Consider the following 22936-nt stretch of genomic DNA (forward strand, 5'->3'; position numbering starts at 1 on the left):
GCTGACTGTTGAACGGTGGGTTCTGATGCTATAAAACTAAGAATAAAGGAAGAGGTGTGAAATGCAGTGGTTTTCTTTAGTTTTCTGCTCACTTCCTCTCAGAAACATTAAACAATCTGAGACTGACAGGAAAATTTTTACATAGCTGACTAGTGTCTGTTTTTAATATATGTAATTTTTTTTACTCACACACACGCACGCACACACACACACACACACGTGCTGTATACTTACCTGCATTCCTAGACACATGGTGTTGAGCATGATAAGGAGGAACATGAGGTACTCGAAGTAGCAGGAGGTGACGATGTACCACACCTGGTACTGGTAGGGGTTTTTGGGAATGTAACAGCGAAGAGGTCGAGCCTTGAGAGCGTACTGCACACACTGGCGCTGAGGGGGTTAATGAGAAGGTGTGGGAAGATGCAGGGCTTAGACAAACATGGAAACAACAGAGAACTAGGAGTAAAACACTGTCATTTGTTTTTGTGAGGAAAAAATACAGTTATTTCAGATTTTTATTTTAACCCTATCATACCTGGCCACTTCAGATTCCAGGTTCTGGCAAATACCTAAACACCTCCCAGTCGGCCTGTGTACCAATTTTCAAGTATCATGTACCAAAGATGAGTACACAAATCAATTAAAAAAAACTGATCCTTTGTGTGATTAAATTAACTGTTGAACATGAATTGACATTATTAGTTTTGTTTAACTTCTGCAGGACTGCAGCTCACCATGACCTGGAAGACTGAGAATCTGCACAATTTCAATTCAATTCAATTTAGTTTATTTGAAAGGGGACAGTACAATTTCATAAAACACATGATCGCACATGGTTAAAAAAGCCAGAATTAGCCGAAAGGCTAGTTTTCATCTGTAGTCCCCTGGCCATGATGTAAAAAAGCAGTAAAATACATATACAAGAAATTTTTCTTACACCAATCACAGCTGCTGTAGGCAGACCTAAGCAAAGAATGTGGCTTCAGTGTTCCCTCAAAGTACTGACGAAGGAATTGTTGTGGCAGAACATCAGTCAGCATTGTCAATGAAATGGCTGCCTGCTGCACAATCCTCAGCAAGCTCAACATGTTTAGTGACAGGGTTCTATCCCAGATGTGGTTGTTGTTGAAAACGGTAACAAGAGGAGAAGGCTGGCTGACAAGAGCAGCCAATGGCAGGCCCAGACTAGATGATCATAAATGATGAAAAATAAGTTTGACATTTTAAAATCAGTTTCAGGGTCAAAGAACACTCCAACAGGATGAAGCTTGAATATCCTGTAGTTAAAATCACACAAGTTAATTTCAGCCGAATGATTTTTCACATCAACATGACAAATGGAAACCTGAAATACATCAATCCACACTAAGAGAAGTTCATTAATCTCCACAAAATGAATTTTAATCTTCATCTGGTGCTCTGTAAAGTGAACAACAGCAAGCAAACAACAATTAAAGAGTTAATTTGTAAAGTTGATCATGAACATGTGTGTGTGCACTTTTAAAAAGGCTTGAAAGAGAAATCCAGAACACAGAACAAGTCCAGTTCGCTTTCAAGTGCCTGTACTCTCAATGATCTGGTAAAACTCACAGATTCTGGGATGTAGATGTTTCTGTGATACTATTTCCATGACACTGACCTAAAGAAGTGGAAACCATCACTTAGCTGATTTTCCAAAATGTGTTGAATATTTCAGTTACTTTGGAAGGTAATTATGTGTGAATGGAACATGCCGGCTGGAGGTGAGAGTCGAGGTATAAAAAGAGAACACTTCACTTCCATCTTTCTGCTTTACCCTCCTCTCTCAAGCAGCATCGTTACACTTCAGGATGTGTGTATGTATGTATGTGTGTGTGTGTGTGTGTGTGTGTGTGTGTGTGTGGAACAACTCACTCCTGACCTCACAAGAAAACTGTCCTTTTAAACATACCTGATTCTTGTCCAGCTCACAGTTCTTGTATTCCTGCTCTCCTTGCTCCTGAAAGGTGACGATAACGAAGCCCACAAAGATATTCATCATGAAGAAGGCGATGAGGATGAGGTAGATGATGAAGAAGACTGAGATGGCCACTCTATTGTTGTACACCGGGCCTGTATCCTCTAAGTTTGAATCAATGGCTTTATATAACAGCCTGGGGAAATATCACACATATACAGTAAATAAAACAATAAAGAAATGCACTGTCTATTAATTCTGCTTAAGTAACCAACAGAAATGAGTGCAATAATAATTAGACTTCCAGTAATTATACTACTCCTATGTTGGACAGCAGGACTAACCCCAACCCTAGAGTAGGAATTCAATGCAACAACAGTCAGTACACCTTTCATTACTAACATTCTAATGTTTTATTGTTTTTAAATACTAAAGTCAGTTCCTGTAATACTTGGACTTGGATAACAGAGGTCCACATAGCTGTGGAGTGATGTTCTGTCATTCTTCTTTGTTTCCGCTGCTCTTTGCTGGATGATAGTATCTCCAGACCTGGTGTCATTCTGTCAGCCAGTATTTTGGTACATCCAAATTCTATCTTTGCACTAATTCAGCCACATATCATCTCCTGCCTTCATGCATCACTGTTGGGATCATGTACTGACTGCCATAGTCCTGACCAGGTTCACATGAAATATGCTGGAACCCTTCTGAGACAAACGGGTGTATCCAGATGTCATTGGTGTACTCATCTGTTTAATTTTAACAGGTTTTCTAAGTTGTGTGTCAGTGATCACAGGTATATCGACTTTTGTTGGTTGAACTTTGTGTTTTAGGATCTGTGTTTTCAGCATCATCCTTCTAAAATATTTGTTTTAAATTTTTCAAAAGAGGAAAGACTCTACTTGTCAAATCAGAAACAATGCAGTAACTGAGAGGTGACAGTTTCCAATCATTAGACACTGCACAAGGCTGCAAAAACCTCTGATGTACTCTGTAAATTACACAAACAATGGGTAGATACTGCCTGCAGTAGATTACAGTTTTAGGCTGTAGTGCAGGAATACATTAAAACTATCAAAACATTGCCACAAAACAGATCCTGACTCACTTTGGCCATCCTTCAAAGGTAGAAATGGTGAAGAGAGCCAGCATGCCATTGAGAATGTTGTCAAAGTTTAGTTCAGAGTTGGTCCATTCTCTCTCACGGACTTCCATTTCATGAAGAGCTCCTTCCTGGTACTTTATATACCAGCCTCTGAGCCACAAAGCACAAGAAAGGACAGGGAAGGTGGAGTTACATTCAAGTCCAAGTAAAGACCAAGGGCCTAAGGACTGTCACAAGGGGGTATCTCGGTAACACTGGTAGTGGAGGGGGTATCTCGGTAACACTGGTAGTGGAGGGGGTATCTGGGTAACACTGGTAGTGGAGGAGGTATCTGGGTAACACTGGTAGTGGAGGGGGTATCTGGGTAACACTGGTAGTGGAGGGGGTATCTTGGTAACACTGGTAGTGGAGGGGGTATCTGGGTAACACTGGTAGTGGAGGGGGTATCTGGATAACACTGGTAGTGGAGGGGGGTATCTGGGTAACACTGGTAGTGGAGGGGGTATCTGGGGTAACATGGTAGTGGAGGGGTATCTGGGTAACACTGGTAGTGGAGGGGGTATCTGGGTAACACTGGTAGTGGAGGAGGTATCTGGGTAACACTGGTAGTGGAGGGGGTATCTGGGTAACACTGGTAGTGGACGGAGGTATCTGGGTAACCACTGGTAGTGGAGGAGGTATCTGGGTAACACTGGTAGTGGAGGGGGTATCTGGGTAACACTGGGTAGTGGAGGGGGTATCTGGGTAACACTGGTAGTGGAGGGGGTATCTGGGTAACACTGGTAGTGGAGGGGGTATCTGGATAACACTGGTAGTGGAGGAGGTATCTGGGTAACACTGGTAGTGGAGGGGGTATCTGGGTAACACTGGTAGTGGAGGGGGTATCTGGGTAACACTGGTAGTGGAGGGGGTATCTGGGTAACACTGGTAGTGGAGGGGGTATCTGGATAACACTGGTAGTGGAGGGGGTATCTGGGTAACACTGGTAGTGGAGGAGGTATCTGGGTAGCACTGGTAGTGGAGGAGGTATCTGGGTAGCACTGGTAGTGGAGGGGGTATCTGGGTAACACTGGTAGTGGAGGGGGTATCTGGGTAACACTGGTAGTGGAGGAGGTATCTGGGTAGCACTGGTAGTGGAGGAGGTATCTGGGTAACACTGGTAGTGGAGGGGGTATCTGGGTAACACTGGTAGTGGAGGGGGTATCTGGGTAACACTGGTAGTGGAGGGGGTATCTGGATAACACTGGTAGTGGAGGGGGTATCTGGGTAACACTGGTAGTGGAGGAGGTATCTGGGTAGCACTGGTAGTGGAGGAGGTATCTGGGTAACACTGGTAGTGGAGGGGGTATCTGGGTAACACTGGTAGTGGAGGGGGTATCTGGGTAACACTGGTAGTGGAGGGGGTATCTGGGTAACACTGGTAGTGGAGGGGGTATCTGGGTAACACTGGTAGTGGAGGGGGTATCTGGGTAACACTGGTAGTGGAGGGGGGTATCTGGGTAACACTGGTAGTGGAGGAGGTATCTGGGTAGCACTGGTAGTGGAGGAGGTATCTGGGTAGCACTGGTAGTGGAGGGGGTATCTGGGTAACACTGGTAGTGGAGGAGGTATCTGGGTAACACTGGTAGTGGAGGAGGTATCTGGGTAGCACTGGTAGTGGAGGAGGTATCTGGGTAACACTGGTAGTGGAGGGGGTATCTGGGTAACACTGGTAGTGGAGGGGGTATCTGGGTAACACTGGTAGTGGAGGGGGTATCTGGATAACACTGGTAGTGGAGGGGGTATCTGGGTAACACTGGTAATGGAGGAGGTATCTGGGTAGCACTGGTAGTGGAGGAGGTATCTGGGTAACACTGGTAGTGGAGGGGGTATCTGGGTAACACTGGTAGTGGAGGGGGTATCTGGGTTGTCATGTTCAAGAAAACAGTTTCTGATGATCTGAGCTCCGTTTTTAAATTCCTTTGTGGTAACAGGTGGTTATTTGAGTTACTGCTGCCTTTCTGTCACTTTGTCTCATCATCTAATCGATCTGTTTCTGTGATTGGATTATTCACTGCTTGGTTCTGCCACATTGCTAAGTTCATGTTAGTTATAGGTCTTGCATACACTTTATTGTCCTACACGCCCACAATTCTCTAGAGATTACACAGTGATGGTATGAAATGGTATTAAACATTCACATAATAATATATATAATTAACATGCAGAGGAAGCTCAAACTTTCTCCTTCAGTATTTTGTTCTGACCCAACGTGTGGGTTCGTTTCCTGCACGAGGTGAGGGCAGAACAGAGAAACCAGACATGCACACACACCACACACAGTCATTTAGTGAGACTATATTGTATATATTACATTTTTAGTTTTTATTTACTTTAATAAAATGCTTATATCAGCTGATAAATATAACATTGCATAAGAGTGAATGCTGCAATCCTCTACTACTAACCCTCCTCTACCTATTAATATGTGCCATTCATAAGCATTACAACAACTTACTGTTATTCCTCCAGCTCATTCTTATTACAGATTCTTCGACACCTAACTCGTCCCACAGCTTTAGGACAACCAGTACAAATTATATATCAATATATATGCAGCTTGATCAGGAATGCTGTGCTATGTTTTTTGGTTGTGATTCGTCATACAGTTGTTGCAAAATTCTAAAAAAAAAAACAAAAAAAAAAAACTGTGTTAAAACTCCCTATTGAAATGAAAGAGAAGTGAGCAGCTAAAACCCAGCTGTCTTTGGAACCTGTAGCTCTGGCAGATTTTACAGTAGAAACATTAGTCGTAGTTTAAATGATTCACACAGCATGTTTTAATGTATTTGTTGTTTTTATGCAGTAGCAGTTTAAATTTGAAAACTTTCTGTAAAATTCTGAATTTTCCCTTGTCTCCTTCTCACAGTTTCTACTATAAATGAACAATTTGTACATTAAAATGTAAGCATTTTTGTCCTGTTTCCGCTAGTGTCAGTCTCATTGCTAGAGGACCTGTAGTTTTTCAGAGCAGAGTGTACTGAGCAAACCTCGCACTGAGTCCAGTTACATCTGTGCTCTGTGTTGGGAGAGTTTCTCTAACCTGTCACCAGATGTATATAAAACACAGTACGGGCATGGAAATATGTCAGAATGTTCATACAGACAGGACTTATAGTTTCTGAGCTGTAGCGGAGTGTTTGAGCGGCTAATAATCTGTCTGTCTGCACCTCACTCCCAAAGTCCGTCTTCTAACCAACTTTTAATTCAGTCTATTTTTTCAATTGTTTATGACAGTCATTTATGGAGGCTGATTTATCTCAAAATTCCTTCCACCACATCCTGCTATTGTGCTCTTTAAAAGGTTGCCCAGCAGGGGGCCTGAATTTGGTGGGGCTGCTTGGACCCTGTTAAAGTTTCATCTGTTGTTGTTGCTGCCATTCTGTTCCTTTGATAATAGACATAATTAAATTTTTGTTGTGTTACATTGTATGATGACCTAATGATAATGATAGATTTGTTATTTGATGGTTGAAGGGTCATGCATCATTACTACTTACTGCCTACTAAAGCCCATTAGTCAACACAGTAAACTGTCTCTGATGCAAACAACATGCTCTAAATCATGTAATGATGACTAAACTCCATCTGCTCAGCTGTCAAATCCCTGATAAAAGCTAGCAAGAGGTCTTCAGTTAAAAGCTCAAATGATTTTGTCTTCTATGCTTTGTTTATTTCCAAGTTAGAATCACTTTTAATGACTGAATATTGCATTTAAATGTTTTATTACAGAAAATAAGCACAGAGCAGAGGACTGAGCAAGACAAGCACAAAAACTCCTTACTTGCATGTTTCCTCAGTCATTTTGTCTGGATCTGTGCAGGCATAGAATTTTCCCTGGGAGAACACCAGAGTGAATGTATTTATATGAAGGTAGATAAATGTTATTTACATCACCATTTACACATTCAGCAGTAGTGTGGCATTTAGTTTATTTTCTTACTTTGAAAAGTTGGACTCCAATGCAGGCAAACATAAAGTCCAGCAGCATCGTGACCAGTACGATATTTCCAATGGTCTTGACGGCAACAAACACACACTGAACCACATGCTACAAAGAGATGACAGTAGATGGTGAACCAGGTCAACATGAGGTCATGTATTTAGAAAGTCTAAGTGTGTTCAACCCCATCTCTTACCTTGAGTCCTTTGGCTCTGTTGATAGCCCTGAGGGGCCGGAGGACCCTCAACACCCTGAGAATCTTCACCACGGAGATGGCACTCGACCTGGAGGGCAATGCAATGGCTTTTTAAAAAAAATCAAGTCAGTGGGATAAATAACATCAAGTATTTTCACACTGCTATAGTCAATCATTGATGAAGTACATTTGCAGACATTACGTACTCCATGCCCATTGACAGGAGAGACACACTGACAACCAGAAGATCCAAGATGTTGAAAGAATTCCGGCAGAAAGATCCTTTATGAAGAATGGCACCGTAAGTTGTCATCTGAGGAAGAAGGTTTGTTATCAGTTATGATCACCATAAAATAAAAGATCCTGCTGGAAGCATAACATAAAGCTTATAAATGAACCATATTGTTGCACTGCATAACTGTCCTGGTGACTATAACAAACTAAGGAATGAAGAAAGAGAAACTTTAGCACAAATTCAGAGGACTGGTTGAGCTGGTGTTTGTTGCCGTTTTACTTAAACACATATATTTTGTTGTGACTAAATTGTGAGATTCAATTTGCCGACTGCCACTAAGAAACAAGGCTGAAATTTAAATCTCCACTAAAATATTACATATCCTTATATGTTATAAATATTATTTAGTATATCTCCACTAAAAAATTCAACATTTCTGTAGACGTAGTGCTTTTTTCCCACCTATTCATCCAGTAACACGTAGCAGTGCTGACATACTGTCAGCCTCTAATCGGCTAGCTGACACGGTGATGATAAGTCAGAAAAACCTTCATCTTGTCTTCATGCTGATTGAACAGCTCATCCAGAACTACACCCAGTGATCCCACCTCCACGACTATCCAGTGAAATACTATTGCTCTTATTTCTTGAAGACATATAAAATAATCTCTCTGAATAACATTTTCTGTGTGTCGCTAGTGTTCTACATTAATGTGACTCATTCAAAAATACAGAATCAGTGAAGAAGTAAATGTGTTCTGCTTCACTGAAAAATCTGTTCAGAATATATGTGCACTGGAAGGACTCTTATTTTCTAGACTGCATTCCTGATCAACCATTTGAGCCTTGTATACGAGTGAACAGCCAGCTCCAATGATTCCTTCAAGCCTTCAGCCATTATTCTGTGCATTGTTAGTCATCAGTAATCTGCATACTGCTGGAGGAGTCTTCACTGGGTTCTCACTTCCTAGGAGAATAAACTGTAAATGTGAACCATCTCCACTGATGGACACTTTGTCTAACTGTTGACTGAATGAGCTCTTGGGGATTACTTTCCAGTTTCATGGAAATCAATAATTCTTGACAGGAAGTTTTGGTATTTTTCCTTTCATGTCAGCAGATACTTTTAAACACTCAGCAAGCTGTGTTCTGTTTTTAATATTCAAAGTAGCTTCAACTCACAACTCTAGTTTTACTGACTCCAGTTAGTATTTATTGAAGTTAGCCTAGGGGTTGATGTAATGAAGGAACATGAGTTATGTGACGATCGGTCTACGTCTGTCTGTCTGTTAGCAACATTACTGAAAAACAGACTAACGGACTTGGATGAAATTTTCAGGGAAGGTCAGAAATGACACAAGGACCAACTGATTAGATTTTATCAGTGATGCAGCTTATAGTCTGGATCCACGGATTCGTTAAAGATTTCTGAATCATTGCCAGATAGCGGCATGGCGTCACTGTAACGATGACAAGTGAACACTACATCAGCTGCCTGCTGACGATCACATGACTGTGATCTTACTATAAATCCACCGCTGAGGACTTATCAGGACTTATCCATCAGAAATAATCCAAGGAACAATTGATTAAATTGTGGGGGTGTTTCTGAGTCCCATCAATTCCCGCTGCCCACTACATATTTAGATCACGCGATTTGGTATCCATACATAACGTACACATGCAGAACAATGCTGCATTTATGGCATATGGGGGAACGAGCAGCCTTGGAGGAGGACTGCGCTCTCTGAGTGCTTTGCTAGTTTTTAATGTGAACGTTTATTAATCATGTTACAGCTTGTATAATCATGATGATGACAGAAATCTTTTATCTTCATCTCCCTTTTTCCCTCTCATCTGTATTCCAAAGGGGCAGGAAGGTTTTCACTGCTCATATACGGAGGGTAGGTACTTGACACCGATACCCAGTAAAATATCAGAAACACTTAACAGATTTTAAGCTCAGATTCATACTCATCAGGCCAAAATGGCATTATTTACAAGTTTTGCCTGAATGCAGCTCAGTCAAAGTGAGACAGTTGAGGAAGCTTCACCACTTAGTTAGTCACTACATGGAGGGTGGACTTCCACTTGGTTCATCCATCCAGCACTGCTCGTTTTGTTCTCTCTATCTCATTAAACCTAAACAGGCCATGCGCACAAAGGAATTAGTCAGCGTATCACAAACTACTGATCAGTCCGTCTAAACCGAGCAACAATCTGTTCATGACAGTTCTCCTCCAGCTGTGATATTTGCTCAGCAGTCAGAAGCCACTTGTGCTCTGTGGTGCACATCCTTTGGCCTCCCAACACACCTAACAAGATCTCTCCAACTCTAATTCTGTTATTCTTCATGGAGGGTACAGTAAGGATCTACCTGTGCATCTTTGCTCACAGCTCCTCCAGTAAGCCTCCTCCATCCTATGTCCTCAGGGTACATTTTAGGAACTGAATTGTCCTTTGTGATAATGCACCAAGATTAATTTCCGGGTCACAGGCCGGAGGATGGAGGAGTCGAGGAGGCTCATAAAATACAGTAGTAGGTTATAACATAAAGTTAGTATTGTTTGGAGGATCAGAAAGACAGACAAGGAGCCAAACGACTCTAGTAAATCAGAGCTCTTCTGTTTGAGAGCAGTCACTCAGCATCAGAAATGTCCTTAGCACCACGTCAGATATAATTGACACTGCTTTAAACTAACACTCTGAGGTGAGGATGTCTCATTTTGTTAAATTCCTGTCCTCTCATCTCCTTCCTGCCTCCACCATCTCTGGTCAGAAGCACTAAAACATGAGGAGAGGAGTCGTGCAAAGAAATTGAGGATTTGACATGAAGTGTTGCCTAAAAGTGTCATTCCACAAAAAAACATTCTCCAGAGCAGCTTTACAATCTCTTGTCAAGATCTCCATATTCCATTATTTTCTCAGCTGTAGGAGGGAAACCGTTCTGATAAAGGAGATGTTCAGGTCAGATGGGCTGAGATCAGTGTGAGGCTTTAGTTAACATATTAGTTTCTGATCAAATTATTCAGGGAGCCAAAATGACCTTCATGGTATCATGTAGGTTTTTCGGGGGAGGGGGGGGGTTCACTTTAATTTGCACCCATCTGTGATAAAAATGTTCACTGTGATGTCTGTTTTTACCTTGAGCACAATTTCTGCAGTGAACACTGAGGTGAAGACTATATCAGCGTAGGCCAGCACCTAGAAGAGTCACATCAATAATAACAGTAATACATTATAAATGCTGAACATATTCATTCATTAATAACAGCATAACTTAAACATTTTAATCAGTGTGGCAGGCATGCATTTTATCACCTGGTTCCTGAAAGACACCGGGTCAATGGGATCCTCAGCAGCTAAAGAAATAGACGACAGCAGGATGAAGAGGAGGATGATGTTGGTGAAAGTAGTGGCATTGATAATACGATGGCAGAGCTTCCGAAACCTGAAATTGTTAAAACACATGTTCATTATTTAAAAATAACAGTGATGTAAGAACCTATAGAACGCCTTCAGATAACAGGGAAACTTTTCAATAGAAGTTCATTAGGAACCGTAATGTGAGAACTGGGCTTTCCTGAGATCCAGTAATAGTTACTTAACTCTGCACTGTAGAAAGTACTAGAAGTAGTGATGGGTCTTAAAATATATATTCAAATAATATCTATTTTAGTATTATTTAAGCAATGCATAATTATAAGGTGCCCTAATATGTAACTGCATATAGGAACAAGTACTTTGAAAAGCCTTTATTATGAAAAAAAGACACACTAGCTAATGATGGGTTTGAGGTTCTTTTGAGACACACATTAGGAATATGGTCATGGTCCTATTCATTGTCCTTCTATCATGAACTGTCAACAACCTTACTATCCTGACTAAAACCCAGATACTTACTTTATATAGTTTATACAGAGTAGGGTTAGCAAACAACAAATAAAACATGGAACAAAAATGCTACCATTGATGTGTAAGCTGAGCCAGTCAAGGCTTTGATAGATTATTACAACTTTGGGGTATTTTAAAGACAGAAGTGAGACAATACAGCTCCTCTAAGAACAGCTGAAAAAATGACTCAGGAGAATGATAAGTTTTGGAAACAGCATTATTCTTACAAAACCAGGGGAAAGAGAACTAAGGAAGCAAAGCAGGCAGGCTCAGGGAATCCAGAAGTTAGTGGGGGACAAAACTGGCAAACAGAAGGCTGGGGAATATTCATGAACAGGTTGGAGCAAAACAGAGTCCAGGTGGAGAAAAAACCAGGATGGGGGAAGCAGGAGAGTCCAAGGGGCTGAAGCAGACGAGGGGTTCACAGGGCCTGGTATGGAGAACTAAATCCAAGGGGGGAAACAGAGTCTGTGATGGAATGTGAGTCAATGATCCAGCGGGGAGTGAATGAAAGGACAGAGCTTAAATAGGTGGGGGTGAGGTGGAGAACAGGTGAATGGAGTGAACTGATTACTGCAGCTGAAACTCATTGTAATCAGCAGATAGCAGAATGCAGGCAGATGAAACAGGGAGTGCAGGAGGGTGAGAGACAGGGAGAGAGACATGAGGAAGAGGAGACAGACAGAGGGAGTCAAAGAGAGACAGGTCAAAACAGAAACAGATCAGGACCCAAGGGAGAAAGGAGGAAAAAGAGGAAGAAGGGGAAAAAGGGCAGGGGCTGGAGCAGCATCATAACAGCTTCAGTCCCTGTCTGGAAGCCATTGTTGTCTCTTCCTCTCCTGATAGTCCTGTCCTGTCCTGTCCTGTCCTGTCCTGCCTGTAACCTGCTGATGCAGGAATAGGAGACAGCTGCAGTGATCCTGTTGGTAATCACCTCCTTCTACAAAACCCGGCTCCTTCATCCACTCCAGACCATAGACTTTGTTTCTCCTGTATTCCTGCTGCTCCCCAGTCTGTCTCCAGCCTGTTTCCCACAAACCACTGCTGCTTCACCTTCCTGTTTCAGCGATAGACTCTCCAGCCTGATCCTGTCTGGTCTGCAGACAGCTTTTCAGCATCCTCTGTCAGATCCAGCTCCTCCCACCAGACCCTGCCTGCCCCCTTAGTTTAGCTCCTACTTGTGAGTACCTGCTTTGTTCACTAGTTTAATTAGTTTAGCTGAGGGTTTCCTGGGCTTGCTCCTATGATTTTAAACTGTTATGTAGGGATTTTGTAGTTTGCCTATTGTTTAATGAAGTTTGGTTTAGTTTTTCCCTTAGCTTCGTTTCCCCTAAAGTGGTTTGAATTTGTTTTTTGTTGGGGGGGGGGGGGGGGGGGGGGGGGGTGTAATAAATTATTTTGAATACTTTTGACACTTGTGTTATATACTGTACTTAGACACCTCCAGGAGCAGCTTCTGAGAAAAGACTTCATTAGAAAACATTTTTAGGAAATCAACAACTCTTCTGCTGGGGACAGGGTTCCCAGAAAATGGGATTTCCCTTTCACAGTGATTCTGAATTACCCATGACCTACTCCCCTGAACACGTGGGCAGACTTCACCTTTTCTATGTTATCCACTGTAGGTTTACAGATATGATGCCTTATACATATTTTGGTTATGGCAGAAAGTAAAATGTTCGCCTTGGGAACCATTAAAACGTTTTGGTCTCCAATCTGCAAATGCACCAAATTTCATTCATTTAAAATCAAATCTGCAGTAAAAGTGAGGAGGCTGAAATATAATGCTGACAAAGATAACAATCCGATTAAAGCTCATTTTCACAGGCCCAGCTTGCCTGCCATAATATGCCTGCATTTTTTTTTTCAGACATAAAATAATAATATTTATGTTACGAGTAACTACTTTCACACAGTGAGAGTTAGGTGGGTCCATCTTAGGTGAACTGCATTTCTATACTATCAGTACCAACAATCATTAGCATCCTACTTGTTCTGAGGTCCAAAGATGAAAAATGAGCTGGCCTCTGGCATCGGCACGGCCTCCTCCTTCAGCTGCAGGTCTGCCATTGGACGGGGTCTGGGGCTCTCTGGCATTTCAGGGTCCTCCTCCTCATCATCACCTAGCCCACAGACAGAAGGTCAGATAGCACACACCTGTCTTAGCTCTCAGTTCAGATTAGTGTGGAAAATAATGCAGGGATTTACCAGGAAAGTCTGCAGGAGGGAAGGGATCTTTGATCTCATTCACATTAGACTCAAACTCATCAATTTTGAGCTGTAGATGTGAAAATAGACAGGTGAAAAAAACAGAGAAATGATTTCCAAATCTATTTTTAGAGTTGATGCATGCTCTTTGAAGCCTCACCTTGGCAGTAGTAGGGATGCCCTCTACACCCTTAGCCCTTTGCTCAGCCAACTTTTTAGCCAGATTAGATTTCTCCTCTGAGGCCTTGTCAGGCATGTTAGCCCTATAAATAACAGAGTGGTTGATGTAGTGGATACCATTAATTTAACAACACAAGACAGCAATCATCAGTCAGCATCTAAACTCTTCTGTACAGGTGTGTACATCTAAGGCTTCCTCAGTCAGTAATACGACTCATTCCATATTACTCTTTACTTTTAGGCACTGCATTTCTTCTGTCATTTGGTGTTTTTGTTGTCGTTGTTTTGTTTTCAGAGCAATATCTGGGGATTTCCTTCTGGATTAATAAAGTTTTATCTGAAATCTTTGAATAGTGTTTGTCATGCTTTACCTCATAACATGGACTTTGCTACTACTGCTTTGTGACTGTGTTGTTTTAACATGTTAGTTTGGATTTTACACATTAAGCTCAAATGATAACACAAACTAACTAATCATTGAAGGCAGTGATAGACCAGCACTCCTGTATGCTGCAAAGAATAATGACTGGTTTTGTCAAAACATGTAGAATAGATTCAGGTTCCAAGCAAATTGGGCAATTGGACAGCAAAGTAAGCAATGAAAATAATCCAAATATACCCTACACTTAAATTGATATTAAATTCTTTTTAGCTGCCTTTTCTAATCTGAGCCTTTTTACATGGCTTCTGTATGTTTTCCTGTTGCTCCAGCCACAGCAGTTCATTACTGAGCTCAGGTTCATCCTTCTGCTCATCCAGATCTGGAGCAGACTGTCAGATAACGTAGGAGACGATGGATAAGGAGACTTGCCTGAGTGCTTTCTTGCGCTTTTTTTCTTCTGCTTTCTCTTTCTGTGCCAAAGTCAAAGACTCGGCTTCTGCCAAATTATCAACAGCGATGGCCAGGAAGACGTTTAGGAGGATGACTGAAAGACAGTCAAAGATTCTAACTGTGATTAGAGTTCAGCTATAATATCAGACAGAGTTCAGTGTTGGTTAAATGTGCACAGAGCTACTCATTCTAAAGAAGGATACAATTTCCACAAACAAAGAGAATGATGAAGTAGATGCTGACGAGGATCCCAGGCATGCTGGGTCCTCCGTGAGCCATGATGCCGTCATACATGACAGCATTCCAATCCTCACCCGTCAGTATCTGAAACACAAATATATCAGTATTATCAAACTGTTTTTTTAGTATCTAAGTTTAAATTATATTATTTATGACACGCTCAGTCTTCTTAAACGTTGGCAGCATGAGCTCAGTGGTTCTGTGTACAGCTGCTGTGAAACAGATGCCACTATTATGGTAGAAATATTATGGTAGTTCACCATTATAACCATAATAGTGGCTACTACTATTAGCCACTATTATGGTGAGGAAAGGACATAGACAGGAGAATACAGGAACTGGAACAGTTCGGTAAGTTTAGTTGCAAGTTTTCCAATAAATAATATATAAATAGATAAACTTCAATTGACAGAGTAGCTAATTGAATAAATACCAAGCATGTTTCTTAAGTTTTGTTTATTTTTTTAGCAATATTCTCTTTTATTATAGGTCATTTTTTGTCAGTGCTGTTACTTATCTGTATCACTGGCAGCTGAACCAGGAAGGTGGATTTTGAGTGGATTCAAATCTTGCTGTAAGTTCATTTTCAAAAAATGGACACCAAGAAGCACTCATCTAGTACCTGGAACACCGTGATGAGAGCCTGAGGGAAGCTGTCAAAGGTGCTGCGTGGTTTGGGTTGGTTGGGAAAGTTGAACTTCCCACCAAACACCTGCATACCCAGCAGGGAGAAGATGACAATGAAAAGGAAAAGGAGCAGCAGCAGGCAGGCAATAGAGCGGACTGAGTTCAAGAGGGAAGCCACCAGGTTACTGAGAGACGTCCAGTATCTGGAGAACACAACATTAGTTGAAGAAATCGTCAGTTATTCAGCCAGATCCACTCAGTCAGAACAATGAAACACGTCCATTTCACAACTTACTGTGTATCACAATCTTTGGATAAAACAGAATTAATGAAGTTTATCAAAACAAATGTGTGTGTTTGATGTGTTCAAGTATAGCAAACAAAAAAACATGACAAATCTGCTAACTACATTCACAATACAACAGCTGTTCTTGATCATCTGACCTGGTGACTTTGAGCAGGCGGAGCAGTCGTATGCAGCGCAGCACAGAGATGCCCATGACAGACATGACACCCATATGAACCAGGATGAGCTCCATAATACCAGTGGACACCACAAAGCAGTCAAAGCGGTTGAAAAGAGACATGAAGTAGGAGGGTATTCCTAGAGCATACATCTTCATGAACATCTCCAGGGCAAACATGGACAGCAGCAGCTTATTGGTATTGTCTGAGGTTGATGGATGTGTTTGAGACCAACAGTATGGAAGGAAAGCAAAAAACTGAATGAGTGGCAGAAAAAGAGACAGTTTAGTTGTCCTAAGATTGTACCACACTGAATGCAGCTAAATGGCTCATTCCAGAACTGGAGGACATTCTACATCCCACCAATCAAATTTCAAATAATCCATGTAGAAAATGCTAAAACATGCAGTAGTTGTGTAAATGTTCTTATCCTGAGACCAAATCTTAAAAAAAAACTAGGAGGAAGAAATACCAAATAAGTCTGGAGTTCCCCATAAAATGCAATTTTCTGTTGTCCTACCCCGCTGATGACCAAACTGAATCTCAAATAAAACAGTTAAAATGAAATTTAAATCTCTTTTTTCACTGATGTCTCTTTTATAGTTGATTTTTTTAAAAATCAACATAATATTTTAAATAATAGTACTTATTTTGCATGGAACATGTGTCCCACAACATGTTAGCAGAACCTTTTTATCTGGTAGAAGAAGAAAACAGTGAATAACATGAAACACTGGAATTGACATCATCCAACAGCTGTTCTATAGAATGGATAGAGCAAAGCTATGTCCTCTCTTCTATTTTTCATATTTTCATCCCATTGTCAGCCTTGATTGAATGTCTCACTCTACCTCATATTATCAGGATCAGACTAATTCTTTGGACTGTTTTCCATCAGTCAGTTTGTCCTCTTGGTCAGCAGTAACAGCAGCTAAATATTTAGCTTCTACTGCTGAGAAAATGATCACATTAGCATGGATTAGCAACCCTGTTACTGTGATTAGAGTAGGGTTAGCAAACAACACAGAAAACATGGAATAAAAATGGTGCCATTGATTCTGTGCCGCTATCTGGCAATGATATAGAAATCTTTAACAAATCCGTGGATCCAGACTATCAGCTGCATCACTACCAGAATCTAATCACTTGGTCCTGGTGTCATTTCTGACCTTCCCTGAAAATTTCATCCAAATCTGTTAGTCAGTTGAGTAACATTATGAACAGACAGATGGACGGACAGACGCTGATCGTCACATAACTCCACCACGTTCCTAGGCGGAGTAATAATGCTATGGGAATAACACTGAAATGGTAAATGATAAGTTAATGTACCTTAAATTATTTCACATTAAAGCCCTGGCTGAGTTGACTGACTTGAATATGAAGAATTAAACCTACTTCATGGACGAAGGCATGTTCATACATTATGCAGACTGGAGAATTCTAACTGTTCTCAGAAACAAACAGTCAGATTTACATCAGAAGACTGGTGGGATTTACATCAGCACTTAGAATCGCTAAGACAAACGCTTCAACAATAAACTTTCTGTAGTATGAACCTCATCCAGAGTAATGACACATCGTATGGAGACTATTAAATCAGTAGTACGGTGTTTATAACACAAGTGAGACATCTCTATCCTTTCCTGTCCATTCACACCCTTCACTAGTTCTACAAATACACATCCTAATACACACATATTTCCACCACTCCTAACCTTGGGAAGGAGAGCAGCTGATAAAAGAACAACCTTCAGCTGTTGTTGTGTACCAATGAGGACCTGCAGCATAGCTCCTTTGTTTTCAGAATCTATATGTATATGGACAAATTAATTGTTTTCTTGTTTTTTTGGGGTTTTTTTGCATATTAAATTGTCACACATCCCAGAAAGAAAGAATAGTTAGGTGTCATCCCTCTCTCCACATCAGACGGGTAATATATGTTGTTGTGTTACTATTATATGTCTGTATTTTCTGTTTTGCTGTTACTGAAAGGAAGAGCTTATTCTACTGAACTGTCAGGAAGTAAAATATTAAATATATATGGGTATGTAAGGTGAGTACTGCTCTGACCTTGCCAGTTTGTGAGTCTCTGCGACTGTTTGTGATGTTCCGTTGCAATGGCCAGTGTGTTGAAGAAGACCAGCATGATCACCCACCAGTAGAACAGTTTGGACTTCACATACACTCTGCATTTACGCCGTAACAAACGGTTCCACTTACGAGCCAGCTTACTGCAAAAGCAGGAAACAAGGGAGAATGACCGTCTTCATGTTAGCCCGAAATTAAGACATTTTACATTAGATATAACATAGCCTGTCCTGTCCATCACACAATATATGCACACACACACTTACATGTGTATGTGTGTGTGTGTGTGTGTGTGTGTGTGTGTGTGTGTGTGTGTGTGTGTGTGTGTGTACACTACCATTCAAAAGTTTGGGGTCATCCAGACAATTTCATGTTTTCCATGAAAACTCCCACTTTTATCCATGTGCTAACATAACTGCACAAGGGTTTTCTAATCATCAATGAGCCTTTCAACACCATTAGCTAACACAATGTAGCATTAGATAAAATAAGACATTTCTAAGTGAGCCCAAACTTTTGAACGGTAGTGGAAATACAGTTACAGTCAAAAGTTAGGACACACCTTCTCATTTAATGGTTTTTATTTATTTTCATTATTTCTGCATTGTAGATTCTCACTGAAGGCATCAAAACCATGAAAAAATACATATGGAATTATGTAGTAAACAGAAAAGTGTGAAGCAAACCAGAATATGTTTTATATTTTAAGATATTTTAGAAGTAGCGAACCTTTGCTTTGATTCCTGCTTTGAACACTCATTGCATTCTCTGGATAGCTTCATGAGGTAGAACATGAAATGGTTTTCATAACCATTGAGGAACTACCCAGGAACCTACAAGGAACTATCTCGGAACTACCGTACCCAGGAACCAATGAGGGACCATCTAGGAACTACCCAGGAACCATCTAGGAACTACCCAGGAACCTACAAGGAACTACCTAGGAATTACCCAGGAACCTACCAGGAACCATCTAGCAACTACCCAGAAACTTATGAGGAACCATCTAGGAACTACCCAGGAACCTACAAGGAACCATTTAGAAATTACCCAGGAACCTTCAAGGAACCATCTAGGAACTACCCAGAAACCTACGAGAAACCATCTAGGAACTACCCAGGAATCTACAAGGAACCATCTAGGAACTACCCAGGAACTATCTAGGAACTACCCAGGAACCTACAAGGAACCATTTAGAAATTACCCAGGAACCTTCAAGGAACCATCTAGGAACTACCCAGGAACCTACAAGGAACTATCTAGGAACTACTTAGACTTGTCTTTGTGAGACCAGAAAAGGTGATGGATGGTCTCTACATGCATGGTTCCCACCGTGAAGCATGGAGGAGGAGGTGTGATGGTGTGGGGGTGCTTTGCTGGTGACACTGTTGGAGATTTATTCCAAACTGAAGGAACCCTGAACCAGCATGGCTACCACAGCATCCTGCAGCGACATGACATCACATCAGGTTTGGTTTAGTTGGACCATCATTTATTCTCCAACAGGACAATGACCCCAAACACACCTCCAGGCTGTGGAAGGACTATCTGACCAAGAAGGAGATGATGGAGATGACCTGGCCTCCACAGTCACCTGACCTAAACCCAATCCAGATGTTTGGGATGAGATGGACCTCGGAGTGAAGGCAAAAGGACCAACAAGTGCTCAGCATCTCTGGAACGCCTTCAAGACTGTTGGAGAACCATCTCAGGTTCTACCTCATGAAGCTCATCCAGAGAATGCCAAGAGTGTTCAAAACAAACAATCTAAAATGTGAAACATGTTTTGACTTTTGATGCCTTCAGTGAGAATCTACAATGTAGAAAATAAATAAAATAAATAAAAACCACTGAACAATAAGGTATGCCAGAACTTTTGACTGTTACTGCATGTGTTTACACATTGTAAAGATGACAAGTGCACTACTAACTAGTAATAGATGATCAACTGCATCGTGTCCATTTTGGTGACATTTCCGTTTTCTGATCCTCCATTTTCCATCGGTAGCAGGCCTGAAGAAATCACACACACACACACACACACACACACACACACACACACACACACACACACACACACACACACACACACACACACACACACACACACACACACACACACACACACACACACACACACACACACACACACACACACACACACACACACACACACACACACACACACACACACACACACACACACACACACACACACACACACACACACACACACACACACACAAAATATCATATAAGGAGGCAAATGATGTGTGTGTGCCACATTTAGCGATTGATAACTTTCTACGTTGCTTTGTATTCCATAGTCTCTAAATAGTCAGAGCATTCTGGCTGCACCTCTATCTGTGTCTATTACATAGCAAAAATGAAAAAGAAAACTGAACAAACAACAGTGAACCCCACACATTACATCAGCTTCATAGTTAGATAAACTTTTATAGGTTTCATTTGTTTTTTTTGTTCAACTGGCCTTTGGATCTATGTTTTGGAGCACTACTTTAACATTTCATCTTTGCACATAAAGACCGGTGGCTTGACATGTAACAGAGTGTGATCGCCATCACAACAGTCATTAGTCTCTCTCTGTTCAACTGTTAGTGCTACAGTTATGCAAGTTTATTGTACACATGTGCATCCACTTGTAGTAATGGAAGTTTTGACAGTTGTGTCACACCACACTGCTGTGTCTTACCCTGTCTCTCCTGGTCATTATCTATGACTTCAGCCTGAGTGATCCACTCCATGTAGCCCTTCAGGTCTTCATCCAGTTGCTGGGTTTCCCGTAGCTTCTGAAATTCTCCACGGGACTTGGCTTTCTCTCGCTCTTTTGTGAACTCACTGATTGGATACAAAAAAATGAACATAAAAGACAGAACAGAATGAGAAGTAAACAAAAAACTGACCTGGAGAAATGGACAGTGCAATGAATAAATCATGAAAAAGAAATGAACAAAGCAGTAGTAGTTAGATCAGCAATAGTCCTACCCACTCAGCACACCCAGAACCAAGTTTAGCACGAAGAAGGAGCCCACCAGGATGAGTGAGGTGAAAAATATCCACGGCCATTCCATCCCTATGGCATCATTCACCTGATAAAAAAAGTATATTTTATTTTAATTAACAAAGAACTAATTTAGTGTAGGGCTGCACAACGGTGCACCGTACACCTCTGTTTGCTGTCATGCACAGAGTCAAGCATTTAAATATTAAGTGTACCACCAACAGCTGAAAAACCCTGAACATGTCAACACAAGCTGTTTTGATGGTATCTGGGATTTATCAGTTCAGGTTTGAGGAGAACCTTGGACTGCTGGTTGTCAAGCACACCTCAAGCATGTCTTCAGGCATGCAGTGAAGACATAAAGGCCTGGATGGTCCCTAATGTTCTGTTTCTAAATTTAGACAAAACTGAAGCTATTGTATTGATCTTGAACACTGTAGACCTAATAACTGTAAAGAGTCTATGCAGGTTCAGCCAGCAGTAGATGCATGTGATGATGTCTAACTAATATTCTGATACTCTGCACAATGAAAACCATGCAGGACAACAGAGAGATAAAGATATACTATTGTGGTACACTGCAGAGGAAAATGAGTGAGCATCACTTAGACAGTAGAGGCTGAAGATATTTCAGATTGATCTAAGAGTGGAAATGGTGAAAATGAGAAGAATGTCAGTTATGTGACACTGTGTCACAACATCATTAGTTTGTCACGGGGTTCAATGGGAGCTCAGGCGCAGGAAATGAACAAATGGTCTTTGAATGCAACTCTGGTTTATTAACAACGTTGTCTGGGACATCAAACAGAAATCAGGACTAACACTGGGGTAGCAAAAAAGGTGACCATGACAGAAGTCCTCACAGCTATGGTGCCTCTTCAAACAAGAGCAATAACCATGACCCAACTAAACACGAGTAAAACTAGGAATGCTCTGGAGTACTGAAACTAAACACGAGGCTATCCCTACAATGATAGCGAGAGGTAACTACAAACTGAAGTCATCTCAAACACAGTGTTTCTTTAACCAGAGCTATAACTAAGACCGGACAACAAACTCACGAAATATACTGGGAATGCTCAGAACTGGATCTCAGCGGTGACAGCCAGGGTTTGGAGCAGCAACAGGTGAGTGGGGAAGGACAACAGGTGGAGGGAGTCGGCTCGGGTGAGTGTTTCCTCGCTCGGAGGGTCCAGTGCTGACGGCACAAACGGCAGGAACACGGTGGGTCCAGAAGGAACACATCTTTCCTTCTTCTCTTTTTCTTTTTTGTTTTCTTTACGATCCAGCACTGAGAGCTGGGTCGTGTCTGGTTATATAGTGAACCAGATCCTGCTTGATTGGTTGCACTCTACCAGTTAATGAGCTGGCTGATTGTGGCAGATAGGGAACACCTGTTGCTCCTTCTGCGCTGCTGGGCTGTCCTAACAGGGAAGAATGGAGAGGGGAGGGGGAGAGCACTAACTAGGCCTGGCAGCCGTCAGCCTGACATAGTTATTGTCAGCAGATTCATCATTTTCTGCCTAACCCTATGGCAGGCAGCCAGTGGGAATAAAAGATTATTTTCCAAATGATGACTTTTTTTCTCCAAAAGATATAAAAAAGACTAGTTGATTGTGAACAGCGGTTGTGTCTAAAAAAGACACTGGCTCGACGTTGAAAAGAAAAACAGGGAAAGGCTCCTTCAGATTCAGATTCAGATTCAGATTCACTTTACTGTCATTGCAACAAGTGCAACGAAAGGTAAGGTGCAGGCCATACAGTGCAATATACAAAATATATATAAAAGCTTTGTAATAATAAAAACAAAAACACAAAATGACAAGATGGATTTAAAATTAAAAAGGCACAGTTAAAACACGGATTGAGGTATTTACATAAGAGCAGAGAGAAACTGTAGTTCGTATATACAGGATGAAT

The 22936-nt window shown here is 41.3% G+C and overlaps 1 protein-coding gene across 5 annotated transcripts in view; it reads right to left on the minus strand.

Moving 5' to 3' along the window:
• The window catches only part of LOC111564440 (dihydropyridine-sensitive L-type skeletal muscle calcium channel subunit alpha-1), an 86164-nt gene that overhangs the window by 35899 nt on the left and 27329 nt on the right, over positions 1-22936 (minus strand). For 3 of the 5 annotated variants that reach the window (XM_035945329.2, XM_023264000.3, XM_055010669.1), the window contains 20 exons: positions 21001-21104; positions 20708-20853; positions 19926-20007; positions 17977-18137; positions 15883-16108; positions 15434-15641; positions 14775-14895; positions 14551-14665; positions 13720-13822; positions 13560-13629; positions 13342-13474; positions 10779-10908; positions 10602-10661; positions 7429-7535; positions 7223-7310; positions 7027-7134; positions 6868-6920; positions 3048-3194; positions 1934-2135; positions 235-393 (listed from right to left, as the gene is read on the minus strand). In XM_035945329.2, coding sequence (XP_035801222.1) covers positions 235-393; positions 1934-2135; positions 3048-3194; positions 6868-6920; positions 7027-7134; positions 7223-7310; positions 7429-7535; positions 10602-10661; positions 10779-10908; positions 13342-13474; positions 13560-13629; positions 13720-13822; positions 14551-14665; positions 14775-14895; positions 15434-15641; positions 15883-16108; positions 17977-18137; positions 19926-20007; positions 20708-20853; positions 21001-21104 — 2523 coding nt within the window. Of the gene's footprint in view, positions 1-234; positions 394-1933; positions 2136-3047; positions 3195-6867; positions 6921-7026; positions 7135-7222; positions 7311-7428; positions 7536-10601; positions 10662-10778; positions 10909-13341; positions 13475-13559; positions 13630-13719; positions 13823-14550; positions 14666-14774; positions 14896-15433; positions 15642-15882; positions 16109-17976; positions 18138-19925; positions 20008-20707; positions 20854-21000; positions 21105-22936 lie in introns of those variants that run through there. The other 2 variants (XM_035945332.2, XM_055010670.1) reach the window with 2 other exon arrangements.

The sequence above is a fragment of the Amphiprion ocellaris genome, chromosome 5, assembly GCF_022539595.1.
Source record: "Amphiprion ocellaris isolate individual 3 ecotype Okinawa chromosome 5, ASM2253959v1, whole genome shotgun sequence".
Lineage (NCBI taxonomy): Eukaryota > Metazoa > Chordata > Actinopteri > Pomacentridae > Amphiprion > Amphiprion ocellaris.